We start from the raw sequence: 17176 nt of genomic DNA on the forward strand, positions 1-17176 counted from the left end.
TTACTCTCTTTAATTGAGATTTGCACTACTTTTAAGAAACACACACTATCATCATTTAAGAGAGCACTAGCCTCAACGTGCAATGATTGAACACCATGTTTTGACACCTACTGGCACGCTCTTGGACCGCCACATTTAGTATCAAATACTAAATAAGGTGCATTAATCAGAGTTTGGACCCGAGTCAGGAGGGAGAGTCCTGATTTATTTAGCCAAAAAAGCCCTTTATTTTGGTTGTCTCCTGTCTGACATTGCCTCGATTTCAATTGAGGTCAATAAGGAAAATACATTAACCCAATTTTTATTTTTTTATTTTAAATCCCCCACTTTCATCTTCTATCTATATTGTTGGCATGTACGCAGGAATTTGGGGAACAGCTGTAACAGACACAAAACGTTCCTTACACACTCTGAAGTTCCGTGCACAGAAGCAGCGCTGTTCTTGCTGTTTGTGGGAAGAATAGGAAATAGACTGTGTTGGTTATGGCTTTGCTGCCATCAGGTTTAGCTGGAGGTGTGGGGGGTTTCCATTGTGGACAGGCGCTTGCATATGAAAGGAGGCAGTGCGGGGCCGAGGATGAAATCTATTGTCTTTTGAAAATCTACGTTTTTTTAGAATTGAAGCTTCCTGAGCGAGGACATGAACACCCTTGAAATAACTCCGCCCCTTAGGTAACGAGACGTATTGATAGCAAGCAAACAGGCCTCTGGCGCAATGCCATCTTTCTCAGTACTATGTGCATGCACGTCAAGCAGCTGCCAAGCTTTTCATTGAAGTGCGTCATTAGTATACACAAGCTGTAAAGCGCCGACGTAATACTGTGAAGCCTCCTTTAATATGGAAGACCCTTTGAAATAGGCTGCTTGTATTGCTATTGCAGAAACTCTGATATCCATGGGCCGGTCTGTCTAAGTTGTGCTTGAAGGGCATTCTACAGGCAATAGTGAAAGCATTCACCCAATCATTATTTTATTTTTTTTAATCCCCCACTTTCATCTTCTATCAATATTGTTGGCATGTATGCAGGAATTCGGGGCAGAGCTGTACCAGACACAAAACGTTCCTTGCACACACTTTAGTTCAGTGCACAGAAGCAGCGCTGTTCTTGCCGCTTGTGGAAAGATTAATTGCTTTGCTGCCATCAGGTTTAGCTGGAGGTGTGGGGGTTTCCATTGTGGACAGGCGCCTGCATATGAAAGGAGGCAGTGGGGGGCAGAGGATGGACATCGGCTGCTTGCACTGCTCCAATTATCATGCGTGAACTACGCTGCAAGAGGTGTCTCTGCAGACAGGGCGCTCCCAGTTCTCCCGTCTCTGGAGCAGTTTCAGGGCAGCAGTTCCGGTTTCTTTTGGTAGGAGCACAGAGGCAGGAGGATTATTTGTTTTGTTAGTATTTTCCCGTTTTTATATATAAATACAGACAAAAACCAAAACGTTTTCCGTCTGTATTTATATGTAAAAATCCGTTTAAACGGAAAACCGGGAGCCTTAGTTATGAGGAAGGGGACCCACGGGAGGAGCGTGCAGTGGAAATAGCTGCTATCGGGATCTCTATTATATCCTATGGAGAATGTCGCGGTTGGATTTAAACAGATTAAAGACACTTCTAGCAGGAGTTCAAAGTTAAAAACTTAGAGTTAAGCTTTTGAGGAGCCCACTACCACAAGAGTACCGAGGTACCACTGTTACCTGCACCAGGGAAGCCGGGTGCATAGGTCGTTTTCGATGTCGGGTCGTGGGCTGATTTTCAATGGGAAAATGTACAAAACTGCTGCTAGCCAAAAGCGTCGATGATGCTGTGAAGACTGAAGTTGTAGAGTTTGTAGAGAAGAACCTGAAAGCAGAGGGGACAGAGTCTGGGTCACGGCACAGTGACCAGGGAGCTCAAAGGAAAGAGCCCTTCAATGTCGGGTGCTTCAAGTGGAAAGAGGTGTAGCTTGGATCTGCAGCCACGGGCTCCGGGAGGCTTCAAGGAAGGCCAGCTTCTGGAGGGCGACTGTCTCACGACGGATGAGGGTCGCTGCGGTGTTAGTGTCTGGATTGGATCCACTAAGCCTTGGCAACCGCAACCCACGCAAGATGAACAAATCAGCTACTGGTGCAGACCCACGAGGTCTGTGAGAGGTCTCCTTTGGAGAGACTGTAGAGCAGGCCTGGAGCAACCAGGGGAACTCTTGAAAGTCGAGATTGACCTCCGCTAGGGCCCACAAGTCGAGAGACAAGGGACCGCGGGAGGCGGCAATTTGGCGTGCGTAAAAGGGAGCCCACAGGCCACCGGTGGGGGCTAGGGCGCTGATCTTTGGCACAATTGCTGCAAAGTGGTTGGCTCGATAATGGGCCAAAGCACAACTTCCCCACTGGTCAGGGTCGTGTGCTATGCAAGAGGTGGCCGGTGTCCTGGGGTATTGGAGATCTTGGCACCCACGCGGTCCACGGTGCTCAGGAAACCCACCTCAAGGTTGCTGGGAGTCGACGAAGTCCGTAGGAGCAGCGAAGTTCCATCCGGGTCACTTGCAGTGTTTCAGGTGCCTGCCAAGCAGGGGGGTAACTCCTTCACCCCAAGGGAGATTTCTTCAGTCAGCTGGGCAGCAGCTCGTCGAAGGTCAAGTCTGTGAAGTCCAAGATTAATCTGAGGCTCTGGGGCCACGTTATTCACCTTTATCCCCAAGATTAGGGGAGTGTCCAGAGCAGTGTCCACCAATGAGAGGTGAGGCGGGAAAGGGTGGCTACACCCTCTCCCCTTTGTGTGTTTCCCGCCTGGGCGAGGGGCAGGATGCCCCTGAATTGGTTCCAGGCGGTGTATGCAGAATGTAGGCGCTGTAGCAGCCTACGTTCAACTCTGAAAGGCATCCTAAGGTGCACCCACCCAGTTCCAATCCACATATCCTGTCTGGGGAGGTGCTGGCACCTCCCTGCCACAGGAGCCCTATTGTCCAGCTGCCGAGGCTGGGATTTTCCCCAGCAACAGGCAGCCAGAGTCGTGTGGGTGGCTGGTAGCATCCATTTTGTACTACGTGTGCACTTTTAAATTGGTGTCTAAATTCTGCCGCTTTTTCCATATCGCCCCTCTAGCAGGGGGGAATCGTGCCCTCATGCCCATGGCTGGACTGGGGGTACGATTCCTACATGTTTGACACCAAACAGTATATGGTTCTGTGTAGCCATTCTCAAGTTATCGCGTTTTCGTGATAGACTTATAATGCGGTTAAGAGTATATGGTATGGCTACACTACAAACAACCCAGCAATGATTTTACGAAGGTTGCAGAGGGGCCCTACTCAGGTAGGGGTCCCCCCTCACACATACCTCAGCACCCTGCCTTGTAGGATTACCAAACCCTGCTATAGGGGTGACCTATGAGAGTATATGTGTTGTAATGGGGTGGGATATAGGGTACCTATATTCCTGTAAGGGGTGCTAGCACCACCTTACCCAGACTACAGTAGTGGTCTGGTGGTGTCAGTTTGTATGGCTGTCCCAGGGTGGCACAATTAGTGGTGCAGCCCTGGTAGGCCTACTGAGGGACCCATGCCCTGGGTACCTAGGGTACCATCTACAAGGGACTGCCAGGGTATTCTCAGTATCCACTTCAGTTGTAACTAGGGTACTCACATTAGTTTTAAGGAGAAAGCAGATAGGCCGGGGTCCTGGATAGCAGGATCCCAGCCAGACTAGTCAAAAACCACTCAAATACCAGGCAAAAAGTTGGGGGCAACCATTAGTCAGATTCCACCTTCCTACACTACCCTCCCTGCAATAGTGCCTCAATTCGCTGGTCTGCTTGGCTTCCCTGCTCTGCTCGTGCCGGTGTCTAGCGCTTCCTGGATTTGACAGTCACTGGTTCTGTATCTCTGTCTCAGTCTATACCCCTGTCAGTCTCTAAATATATCTGACTGTCTGTCTCTGCACCTGTATACCTATGTACCGGACAATGATTCCACCCATCCATCCATCCATCCATCCACCCACCCACCCACCCATCCATGCATCCGAACAACCCTACTGCAGTCTTCAGTGCAGGAGGTCAGCACACACCATTTGCCGTCCAAGCCCTCGTCTCCCCTCTACTGCAAAAATGTGTCCCTGGCAGGGGTGCATCACACACCTAGGAGCTGCAACGAATGCCATTATAAGTAGTCCACATCTACCAGATGATTGAGGAAGGATCAAACAATATCTTAGGCGAGGGACGACAAGGCTAGAAAGGGTTGTGTTGACACCTTCTTCACAACTGGCCTGAGACCCAGCTACAGCCACATTGGGAGGTAAAACTGGAACCAGCCATCACCATGCTGACAACACAGCCGCTTCCACAGCCACTCTCTCAAACGCGCATACCAATTATTTAAAAGAAAAAAAACTGCTCGCTGATGTGCTGTGCCAAGCAAAAAACATTTAAACTGGGATCCGTGGGTCCCAAAGGACAGGTTGAAGAGAGATGCAAAAACGGCTGACCAGAGCATCTTTTTAACAGGGTACGATGCAGAGTCGAGGTAGAAATTCAGAAACGGCCAACAGCAAAAAAAGGCTCTGTCTACCTCATGCTTGGTCAATTGCTCACACATTCGTTTGTCATTTGAGTAACAATGATCCAAGCCAATTATCACAGATTAACACTGCTATTGCAATAAGGGCACAGTAATTCAATTTATTTTTCGATGCATGAGAAAAAATCCTAAAATGCAGATGTGTGAAAGAGTACGGTGGAGCAGGGGCGGCTCCTTCGTGATGGTGAAGGAGCATCGCCCCACAGCCCGCACCAGCAGATGATAAATACATTGTATTTACGCTGGCTGTCTGAGCTCCGCAATAACTAAAGGGCAGGCTGGGCATGTCGGGGAGGAGGAGTGGAGCACACTCATAATTTCGCATGCCGACCAAACACACAAGCCCACTTATGTTTCTCCAACCTGGCTGTATTACACAGCAGGGCTGGAGAAAAGGCACAGGCTCCAATGCACCATCTAAGCGGCAAACGAGGCCACTCAGACCAATCCTGGCACTGCTCTCATATGAGAGCAGCGTCCGGATAGGATGTGGAGGCTGTGCCCTGAGGGCACACCCCCTTCCGGCCAGACGGGGACGAGAGGAGCAGCGAGGCGGCCGTCAACGGGAGCGGAGTGGCAGGTAAGTTTTCTTTTTTTTTTCTTTTAAATTATTTCAAGCCCCCGCTCCCAACCCAAAACCCTTACCCTTTCCCCACGGCCACCCTACCACTTAAGAAAGGTGGCAGCCACCACTGGGGTGGAGAGGTAAAGGATCTGCAGAGGTTTAAAAAGAGAGGTGCGGAGGTCAGTTGCAGCTCACCCATATGCGCATCGCAACTCTGCCTTCATTGTTACTTGACTCCCTTTTTAGGTCTCGCCTGACCCAGCGTATGCGCTGGTCTGGCGAGACTTATTGAGAGGGCTCCAAAAAGTGCTACCAGGCCAGCCTAGAACTACAGTGCATGTGCGTGGAGGCGTGCGCGCCTCACTTTCGCGGACGCACGGCCTCTTTGATGTTTGATCGCGATCGCTTTCGTGGTCGCACGGCCGCTTGGCCATAGCCAGTAGGTCTCGCTTTTGGGACCTTATAAGTATTTAGTTATGCAACTGTTGCATGGCTAAACACTTATAAGGTCCCAAAGGCGAGACCTATTGGCTATGCCAATGCGTGTTTTTATTATTGTACCAATAGTAAATAAAAGTCTATCGTTCACTATAGGAATAATAATTTTTTTTAAAATGGTGACCCTCACAGCGCATGTTCCAGATCTCAGTTTCCCTGCTTCAGTGCAGGAAGTGGAAAGAAGTGGTGTTTCCGCCCAGATGGTCCATGTCCATCCAGCAGCTGAAGGTAAGTGGAAACATCTGTCAGATGTGTGTACATGCGAGAGAGAAAGTATATGTGCGAGTGTGAGTGAAAGTGAGGCAATGAGGGGCGGGACTGAGAATAAGTGAGTGAGTGACAATCACTATAGCTGTAAGTGAGAATAAGCAAGTCTGAATCAGCAAGATTAAGTTTCAGTGGCACAGTGAGTGTGTGTGACAGAAGCAGTGAGATGCGAATAAATGAGTGTGGGGAAGTGCGAGTGAGTGCATATGGGTGTCAATGAGTGACAGAATGGAAGTGAGCCTGAGTAAGTGAAAGAGTGTTTGTCAGTGTGCTACTCCTGCAAATCTGTTGCAAACCATGACGTACTGTAGGTAAATCTGGTCTCGTGGGGTGCCTGTGCCTAAATTCTGGCACTGGCACACTGGAGGTAATTCTTGTAAGGGGCATTCGTGGCAGAATACTGGTGCAGGCACCTGTGGCAGAATACTGTTGCTGACACACTGGACATCATTTTTGGCATAAGAGGCACCCATGTTAAAATGGCAATTTGGAAGTAACTATTGACATATGGCGTACCCATGGCAATATGCTGGAGCTGCCATACTGGAATTAATTATAGATTCAAGAGTCACCCGGGGCAAAATGCAGGCACTGGTACAATAGAGGTCATTAATGGCATAGGGGACACCCATGGCAAAATACAGTCGCTAGCAAAGAGAAGCTAATTCTTGGCAATAGGAAGGGCCGCTATGCAAAATGGTGGCTCTAACATACCAAAGATTAGGGGCAACCAAAGACATTTTGGGGCACCCATGAAAAAATGCTGGCCCTGGCACAATAGAGGTAATTACTTGCATACAGAGAGTACCAACTGCATTAGTTGAAAAACAAAAATGAGGCACCCTGCTGATGACCATGCTTCACTGACCTGGAACATGCAAAACAAATGAAAACAAGTAAGGGCATTTTGAATCAGTCTCAGAGCACGGACGTGTGTGCACAGCTTCAGGCAGAGATTCTGGTTACACAAACACTGCAGTTGGAAGCAATGAGGTGTACTTTGCATATGAAAACTTTTTTCCAACAGGTTGCTGTTGACACTTTTCCTTGTATAAAATGTGCAATTAGCTTACAGTTTGGCGCCACCTGTTGGAAATAGACCGCGATGCTGCAGAAGTGACTTCTTGAATAAAACAACTTATTACGTAATTAATTGGGCCAGATTTACTAACATTTTGCGTCATGGTTGCACTTCTTTTGTAGCACATCCATGACGCAAAATGTTAGTAGATATTTACAAAGCCATGCAAGGGGTGATTTGCGCAGCCTTATGCGGCTTTGTAAAAAAATAAAAAAATGATAATGAAACGCAATGCAGCAGCTTGCGCTGCATTGGGTTACATTTCATTCTGGGAGGCAAAACATGGGCGGAACATAGGTATTCCCATGCATCCACACACAGATTTCACAAAATCCCAGATTTACAATGGTTTGTGATCCTGGGACGAAATTGCTACACCTCCCAGAGGATGGCGAAACAAGAGAAAAATCTTTTTTTCTCCTTGTTATTTCCTCTATGTGTGCTGCAATAGAACACACAGAAAAAGGAAAATGCTTCGAGAGATTGTTTTTGTGCATAAAGGTATCTTTTCTTGACCAAAACCAATTCTCCTTGTAACACAGACACCTTTGAACTTTGGTGCAAAAGTGCCTGTGATGGCGCTAGGCTGCCTGAAGGGCGCCAGTGCAATGAGAGAGGAGAAGTGTACCATTTCTTAGTAGATATGACGCATTTCTGTTCTCTCCATTTCATGCAACGCAAGAATTTGCCTTGCGACAATGCGTTGCTTGATATGTTAGTAAATCTGTCCCTATCTTTTTCCCACCCGCATGCTGAATTTGGGGCTGATCTACTTCTCCATTTGAGGGGCCGAGGAACAAAAACAGTTGCTTTTAGAAGCACGGTGGGCGTAGTGGATGGGTAAGGCAATGTATTTACCTGAATGTTAACCCCATGAAGGTAAATACATTGCCTGGTCCCCGGCAGTGCAGGTGCGTCTGTGCAACACCTGCCTGCAGGGTCTTGATGGCGCTCTAGCAGACTGGACACGGAGACGGGGAGACAGACACACTCAACGCAGTGTCCCTCTGTCCTTCCTCCTATTCCCCCCCCCCCCACCCTTAAGAGGACTGTCAGTGGTCGGCCACTGCAATTAACTTACGGTTATTACATTAGGTTAATTAATATGGCCGCTATGGACAGAGCTGGGCGACAGGACAGTTTCTAGATCATTGCGTATGTCAATGCCTGGAACAAAGAATTCTTGTTTTGCAGGGCATTTCACCTACATTCCATTTTTTCCAGTCTGTGGCAGGCTGATGCAGTAATGGCCAAACTGCCCACTTTCGCATTTACTTACGCACTGACTGAAGAAAAATATGCCAACCCCTACTTCTGACTGCTTGAGTAATGTTCCTTGATAAAAGGGGAGAAAGAAAGATAACAAGAAAGACAGATGGGCTCTGTAGAAATCAGAGAAAATAATTATTTTCTATTGCACATTTTGGGTATAATCCCGACCTTTTGTCTTCAATGAATAAAACCATCATCCTCTGCCTAGATTTTGGGACGAAATCCCTCAATTTGAGGCTGCTGAGGGCTGCCCAAGTGACGAAAAATGTATCTCAGTAAGGTAACTTATAGTGCATAGAATGCTTCACATTTTTTACGCGCCATGTGATTCACGGTTTTGAGTTAGCATAAAATAAAATCAAAGTGTTTAACAGATGTAAAAATGTACACAAAGACATCAGGAAATGCTCAGCCTTGCATGGTACAACCACAATGGAGACAGAGAGACATTTAGAAATCATATGGTGGACTCTTGGCCCAATCTTAAACCCATAAAGTTCCTCCTACTTAGAACTCTAAATGGAAGAGGGGCCAAGGATCAACCTGTAGCCTGCAAATATACAATGAGCTCCTGTGCCTCTTTGATGGGTTATATTTGGATATCTACTCAGCATTTTATGTAGGTAAGCAATTTCCAAGTGTGTCACACATTGACGAGCGTCCATATGGGTACTCCTAGATTGATACAACTAAAACAATTGGTGCAGAAGAGGGCACTTGCGTGCACCGAAGAGCAAAATAGTCAACAACAGTACCTCTCACAGGTGCATCTCCAAAAACATGTCAGCTCACAGGCTCCTGTGCGCATGTGGGAGGTACTGAGACCCGAGAGGGCTGTGGCAGCATTCTCAACATCCATCTACCGCATTGCTACCATCAACAAATATATCGACCGTGCTAAGATTGTGACCTCATTAGATCAGTATATCCTATTGCAAACAATTCTCTATTTTTGTGATTTCCTCTGTTATTTGTGAATTATTATCTGTAAATAATCACCGTTTTTGTATATTGACTCTACCTTTCACTTTTATACCTACAATAAGTCAATGATTGTAAATAATTGAATTTGAAGAGATATATATTTATACTGATGAATAGTAAATGAAAATAAAAAATAAAATAAAGAATTTATATATCACTTCAAGTATTAGATCATCTTCTTTGACTTGATTGCTTAACTCAAATATAGATTATACCTATGTACACACCTGGAACTCATTGGCACATTTTCATTAGAGTTTTCTATTTATTCTTTCCCAATTATAGCATTCTCAACATCTCCTGATAAAATTTGTTTTTGACCACCTGCACTATCTGCAAAAACTTCGATGAAATACTACTACTAATATTCAAGTAAGCGCTGATTGTGAACTGCATCCACCAAAGGGGTGAACTCTGCTGGAATGTGAGGCAGTCTGCTCCCATTCCCCTTCGGTTTAAAAAGGCTCCCTTGAGCCAGCAAGCGGACAAGCTTTTGGAGATGCACCTGTGTGCCGGTGAGAGGTACTGAGACTGAAAGGACTGTGGAAGCTTTCTCAGCAACCCCTGATGAAATTCGTTTTTGATCTCTACTGATGAAGGATAAAATCCAGAAACACGTGTCTAGAGATGAACAGCACTACCAGCTTTGGTGAAATTCTGCTCCTAACATTCAAGTAAGCGCTAATTGTGAACTGCATTCACCATAATGCGAAGGGGCGAACTCTGCTGGGATGTAAGGCAGTGTGCTCCCATCTTCCTTCTATATCTCGCCACATTTTTTTGTAACATTTGGTCCGTTTTAGCTAGAAACATTTTTTTTTACCATCTGCAGATTATGCAGCAGATGATGGATTATATGGCAAATACAACAAATCCATAATAATGCGACACAAGATGTGGCCGCAGGATCACATCATTATAGTGGCCCTGCCCTTAAGACAGGACAGGGTTTTCTCCTCAGGACAGCACAAGGGTGACTCCGAAGGACAGTACGGTACAAGGTTGACTCCCTAGGACAGCAGAAGGTTGACCCCCTTAGGACAGCAGATGGTCGCACCTGTATCTCACACTTAGGCACTCCACACTTCCACACTCCCCCTGTCTGCAGCTGAGCGCCTAGAGGGAACAACAGGGAACAACAGGGACTAGATGCTATGGGACTCTTGAAGCTGGCCTAGTTTCTATTCCTGTCATAGCCATTATGACTCCAGAGACCAGGGGTAGTAGGGGCAATGATGGGACTTTTAAATGGGTTAGTCAGGAGTAGCCCTCATGGTCCCTAACTAGCTCCAATGATTTTATCGTCTCCATCACCATGACAAGATCGCTCCAAAACAGGTGCCAGGGATCGGCTCCACTATAATTCCAGGTACAATTCAATATACAAGAGTAAATAAAATAAAAAGTTGATCTTCGGTGCATGTAGGCGGTGTGAGCTAAAACTCACAGGGAACCTTTTCATGATATACAGAGTGATTGATAAACAAGTAATTATATTTATGTAACATGGATATACCTTGAGGTAGCACACCGTCACAGCATGGAAGAATGCCCAGAAGAAACGCTTGAGTGTCGAAAGTGTGCTTTAGGCATCACAACACTCACTGATGTATTATTTATTCCCTAGAAGTACCTCAGATCAACGCCACAGGAGCCCTGCTGGGGTGTGAGGCAGCTTAAAGCACCCTAACGGAGGATCCTGACAAATATGACACTAGGCGGCCATTGGTGGTCACTACAGCCGCAGCAGGATGCTCTAATGCACAGCCAAAGGCCCCACAAGCATGGATTTTCAGCTGCCATCTTCTGCAATGAAAGGCTTATATACCAACCACCAAACCCATGAACCAGCTCTTACCTTCGTTTTCTCATCGACTACTCGCAGCCCATCGGCAGACACCCACAGGATGGCCTTGACAGATTTTTTCCCAATCTCAATAAAAAAGAAAAAAAGACACTTAGTTTCTTCTAATTCCACCAATAGCATGTACCACAAATTGTCAACCACTCTGTCCAAAGCAAGTTTGTTGGAGATGGAACAGTAAGATGGCACCAGGAGCAGTGCTTGAAATGGGACGGTATTTACAGGTAGTGAGTATCGGCCCTTCTTTAATTCCAAGGAGGGAGCACCCGCACTGCTCAGGACAGCTGCAATAGTATAATGGGAGGTAACCAACACTTCTCAGTAGCAACCAAGCACTCTGGGATAGTAAGTACCGGCACTTTTATTTATCCATTGGAAGCACTGACCAGGAGAAAGCCAGGTCCTCGGCTGCGAGCGATGCGAAACAGAAAGACCAGATCAAACATTCAATTTTACAAGTTCGACAACTTGAGTACCGTTGAGATGGATAGTTCTGGTAAATGCAGAGGCCAGGTCACTGGGGTGATTTGATCGATAAGTAGATGGGAGACAAGTGTGCCTGCTCTTGAAAGTGCCCGTAGATGGCAGTTTTACACAAGGCCAAGGAAGGCTCCGGAAGTTCCCCCAGTGACTGAAAGATGGTTTGACGAAAGGGAAAGGGGAGGGTCTAGCTGCCAGGATGTGCAAGGAAAGGCTGACTGGCTAAATCCATGAATGGGCCTGCACATCAAAAATAATTATGGGAGAAATGCTTGAACCACAAATTGCTGGCCAACAGACAACTGTAATAGTCCACACTGCAGGTACCAAATAGTCCCATATTCTGAGAATTAGCATCATATCATGACAAAATGGAAGACAAAAATGCAATCTGTCTGGGCGAACCTCATCAATAGAGATCTCATTATTGTAATCACACAAGGAAGGACTAAAACACAGTGTACCCCGCACATTCTTTACCGACACTGGTTGTTTCTTGAGGATCCATAACAGCAGCATAAAACAAACCGAGAATATAAAAGGAAACTAGCCACACAATGAAGGGACCTGCAGAGCGAATCCGAGCTGCCAACATAACCCATATTAGAAACGCATGTCTGTCACTCACACTTCCTCATCCATAACACTGCTGAGCGCTGCTTCCCAAACACGATAAACCCACCTCAGTGGTCATGATGCAAGACATGGAAACACTTCACCTCGTGGGCTGAAAGTAAATATAACACTCTTACAAGAAACACATCTCCATGGTGTAGCTGCTACCCATGTAGACAAGCACTTCAGAGCCCCACGTCGGGGTAATAAGTGCCATACAAATACTATAATAAAATACGAAGTCATTTCAACCACAGGTAATCAATCTGGGCCACATTTCTGGTCATATTTTTGTCTGTTTTAACATAGATTTAAAGTTGCTTGTGTTCATTAATAGGTTTGAGCTGGACTTCGTCTAGTGGAGCAAGAGAAATAAAGATCCCTGTCTGTAGTGGCACAGTGAGCAAAAAAACTCAAATAACTCGAAAGCTGGAGAGTAATTACCAGTGTCTGAGATAATTCAAGCACTCCACCCATCACTTTGCTTTTTAGATGCCCTATGTTCAATGGGTATGCACAGACGCGGGCCCTGTACCTTACCGTGCCTAGGACGCAGGCTACACCACGTTGATAAGAACCAAATAGGGGTGAAGCCAGTCTGGGTTTCCTAGTGTTCCTAGTTGAAGGGAAGTGTGGCTTAGCAGTTAGGCTGGACTGGGTGGCACAACAGGGAACAACACCGAGGTGCTGCTGGCAAAGTTTACACCCCAGCCAGGGCAAGATCCACTGGGAAACAACTGCTGTGACCTGAATAGGGGTGGTAACAGAGCAGGAGATACTTGTGTAGAACTGTAAGTGACAGCACTGGAGGAAATCTATAGGAGGACAACCAACCTGGTGGGAGGGTCTGGGCATCAGGCAGTGTCTACCTACTCCTGGCTGAGCGCTGGGTCCTGAACTAGTAGCAGGCAGACAGGAGGACTATACAGGATCGCAGAAGAAGAGTTGCAGAAGGTCACTTTTTAGGCATTTCACTGGTTAGGGAGATGGAAAGTGCGCTTGCCCGAGTACAGACTACAATGCTTGAGTATAGGCCCACAGTGCCCCCATTGTCCTGTCCGTGATGCTGATCTTATTCCACTAGGCCCAAGAAAATCTTGTCAGGCAAGCAGTGAGGACCTTTCCAGGCTGGATTCCCTGGTGAAAGAAGATCACAATCTCTAAGCGAAGCCCTTAATCTCACTATTCTTAAATCGGAGCAGTAGGGGCCTCTAGGAGACTGGTGTACAGATATCCGCAGTATGACTGAATACATGGTAATGCCATCTTCCCAGTGACCACCTATCCAAACTTTGACCCAGTCTGCTGTTCAGACACCTACGATAGTCTGGCCTGACATGGGGACTTTGGACAACTACTCGCTCGAGGCGTTATCACCCCTTTGATTAATTTATGGGGCTGGGACGGACCTCGAGAGACAATCCTGTGACTGTTTACTCTACTGAGCTATTTCTAGGCCAACCGCTGTTCCGACATTATGTGGGCTCCAAGGCTTCTACACAGTGGTTCTTAGCACGTTATATAAACTCCTAGATATGTGTATGACACAAAGCTGGTTTCAAAACGTCTAGGTCGGCTTCATCTTCACCTTCCAATAGATACACTTGATATTTGTTCCCAAAATGTACATGGTTTGTGGTGAAGGACATCACACAGTCACCGCACACCACTCAATCCTCAATCACTCAGAAATATGGGAGGCACTCTTTACACTGCTTAGACTACCCACAGCGCCCTGCTCACTGGGTCCCACTGCAAAAGATGGGACATGGCGGCAAAAGTAGTATATTAAAAACAATGTTATTGATATTGTAATTTTACTGTGTGCCTACCCTTGCCCAAGATGGGTGCAAATCGTATCTGTTAAATGCATTGTTTTTATTCATTTAACCATGTTCATTGAGTTTTATTCCACAAACAGTAAAATAAAAAAAAAACACAACCCAGGAGCCCCAGAGTCCCACACCACCCCTGCCACCTTTGGCGTCCACAGAACGGTCACTATTCAACCCCGCTGGTTTCCCATCTTCCCATCACCAGGGTGTCCTTGGAGACAGTCGCACCCTCGTCTCCAAGATGGGCTGGTCTCCTTCCATACCATCACCAGTGGTCCGCCAGGGCCCCCACACTTTCTCAAATTTGCGTGGGCAGCCACGCGCCTGATGAACCAGCTACTCCACCCCCGTGCACCAGTTCAGGTTTGCCTCCCAGTCTCCACCTTCGGGATCCTGGCATTAAATGCATTGATCACAGGTTACATATACTCCAGACTGAGGTAGGTGGAGGGGGCATGACAAAAACCAACTTTAATGCCTCCCTGTTTGAGTAAATGATATTCTTTCCCTGTGCCCCCACCCCACACCCTTTATCTAGCTTCTTTAGCAAACACAAATGCAGAAACCATTCCAACCAGAAATTTCTCTGAAAGATATTCAACAATCAGAGGTTCCCAGTCTGTGGTTATTGAGCATCATTGAGCGATGCCCCTCTTTCGCAGGCAAGGTTCCATTTACAAAGGTTTTAAGCATCATCTTGGAGTCGGTGAATTTAAAAATGGGTGTTTTCACTGTGAAAACATTTTGAGGTGAGGTAACTCGAAAATGCTGCAAAAAGATAGACAATGTGTATTTCCTAATCTTAATGCCGACGTTTTCCTTTGATAGGTATATCTGGCAAAATCACTTGCTTTTTGCTATAAAATTAATCAAAATAACTTGCTATTGGTGGCGATGTAACTACAATTGGGAATAAGATCCCTTCACTGAAGCGGTGCGGGGCAAAAATGAGAAGAAAAAGGAATAATTAAAATATCTCTGCTGGTGTGCACGGCTGAGATAAAAGATGAAAGCACCGAACATGCTCAACCCCCCTTCAGCAAACCGGCAGCCTGGATACGGGAGAGGGAAGGAATCTGAAAATCACATTAAACCAAATGGAAAGTGGGGCCATTCTGCTGCAGGGGGTGCAATGAAGAGACGCGCTCAAATCGCGGATTCTAGCAGGTTTTGTTCCGCACTGCGCACACCTTGAAGTACTCTCCCTCCCCCCCTCTGTAGGATGGTTTACACCAGGTGCGCGTGCACATTTTCATTTCCGGTGCGCGTGCGCCACCAGACACTTACTGTTTTCAGCTTCTTCACGGCGTCTTCGCAGACGTGCATCCCGCGCGACTCGTCCACCTCCACGTGGCCCAGGTACTATCGGGAGAAGAGGGGTGACAGGACATGTAATAGTGCGGCGATTAGTGTTGCTAACAACTGGTTATTCATACATTTCGGTATACACACAGCCCCCACCCCCAAAATAATGGCTCACAATGAAGCCACCAGACAGTTCTCTCAATGTGGATTTTGAATGTAATGTGGGCCGTTTAGAATAGTGAAATTTAGTCATGGAATGCCTTCCCGTCAGCAAGAAAGAAAACCGACAGCAGCAGAAGGGCGTGAAAGCACCAGTGTAGTCAGAGAAGATGGAATTAATTTCTCAAACAATCATTAGGCACAGAACAGTCACAGTCTGAGAAGCAGCACGAATTCACCTAAAATAAACGCATGGAAATTCCCCAAAACTTGTATGGGCTGATCGCATTAGAATTGACATTTTCTAATGTGCAGCATGAACTGCTGCAAAAAAAATCATGGAATGTGGCTGAATGTAGATCGAGCTATCCCAAGAGGATTTTAAACAAAGCTCACGTCTAACTAAGGGTTATCATTTTTTTCTCTTTTTTGGGGCCTAGTTGCCCTCAACCACATCAAATGATTTTCATATTTTCAGCCGAATCAGGATGGGTGACGCCTTTTACAATGAATCGACAGATCAAGGGATTTCTTTTTAAACTAAGTGAATCAGGGGCAGGAACCTTTCACCAACATTCCCCTGGATAGAAAACAAAACACACTATGGTGGATTTACATAAATACCAAATTGTTCTTGATCCTAGCTGAAATACAGTTGAGTGAACGCAAAGTACCCCACATAACCCCCATTGTAATGACCTTTGCCTGCTCTCCTGCAGAGATCAGCATTTCCATGGGGCCAAAGCTGTGCTGTTTGTGTTTATGACTCAGAAAATAAATCTGAGCAAAAAAAATGTAGGAATCTCAGATGTGAGGCTCAATTTTAGACTCTGGAGACATTACAGGTAGATAAGAGTGAAACTGCCAGGCAGAGGGGTAACTTGAGTTCAAGGAGTGGCACATACCTACCCATCTCCCCTACTTCCTAAAAAAGACTTACCCGCACAGGGAAGTTACACTTCCCCTTCCTGACTGCTTCCTCGTCCGCCTGCCATTGGTGTGGTCGGCTTGCCTCGGGGATATAGGATGGCTTCTTTCGCCGCAGACTCTGCCGCAACTTGTTCATATTGCCTCCCTGCGGTCCTGTGAAGGGGTAAAAAGAAGAGTGAACCCCCAAGAAAGATAAGGCACTAGAAAGCAAGAAACTCCATACTTCTGGCTCGATTGCGGCTTGCATGCAAAAAGCTACCTAACGAGTACTTCAGGCATTGGGCGCCTTGAACGTGAAAGAACATTAAGAGATTTTCAACACCCAGGCTCCCTCTTTGCTTTTGTTTTGTTATAATTAAATTATCCATCTAGCATTGTCATTTGTTTCCATACTACATGGAAGGCACATACCAAACACTTTACTCATTTTACTTTGTACATATAAAGCAATGGTTTATGAAGTAGGCACAATAGGGCTGATTCACACCATATTTCCAGGATAATCATTGACCATAAATAAATTTAAAAAAAATATATATATATATATGTATATCTCTCTCTCACATACTCTCACTCAATTAATAGCCCAAAGAATGCATTGGCACACCATCAGGGTTGTGAGGAGCTAGCTAGCCAAACTGCAATATTAATTATAGCTCGCAGCATGGGTTAACACGTTTCGGCTACCACCTTGGTCACGACTCATATATAGGAGTTCCATTTAGGTTCATCATATATATACATTTATTTAATGCAGGTATGCTGAAATTCTA

General features: G+C 46.1%; 1 protein-coding gene across 2 annotated transcripts in view; it reads right to left on the minus strand.

Annotated features, from left to right (window-relative positions):
- The window catches only part of NUMBL (NUMB like endocytic adaptor protein), a 266566-nt gene that overhangs the window by 55805 nt on the left and 193585 nt on the right, over window positions 1-17176 (minus strand). For both annotated transcript variants that reach the window (XM_085625771.1, XM_085625770.1), the window contains 3 exons: window positions 16414-16556; window positions 15297-15371; window positions 11074-11148 (listed from right to left, as the gene is read on the minus strand). In XM_085625771.1, coding sequence (XP_085481897.1) covers window positions 11074-11148; window positions 15297-15371; window positions 16414-16539 — 276 coding nt within the window. In that variant the 5' untranslated portion in view covers window positions 16540-16556. The remainder of the gene's footprint in view (window positions 1-11073; window positions 11149-15296; window positions 15372-16413; window positions 16557-17176) is intronic.

Source organism: Triturus cristatus, chromosome 9, assembly GCF_964204655.1.
Source record: "Triturus cristatus chromosome 9, aTriCri1.1, whole genome shotgun sequence".
Lineage (NCBI taxonomy): Eukaryota > Metazoa > Chordata > Amphibia > Caudata > Salamandridae > Triturus > Triturus cristatus.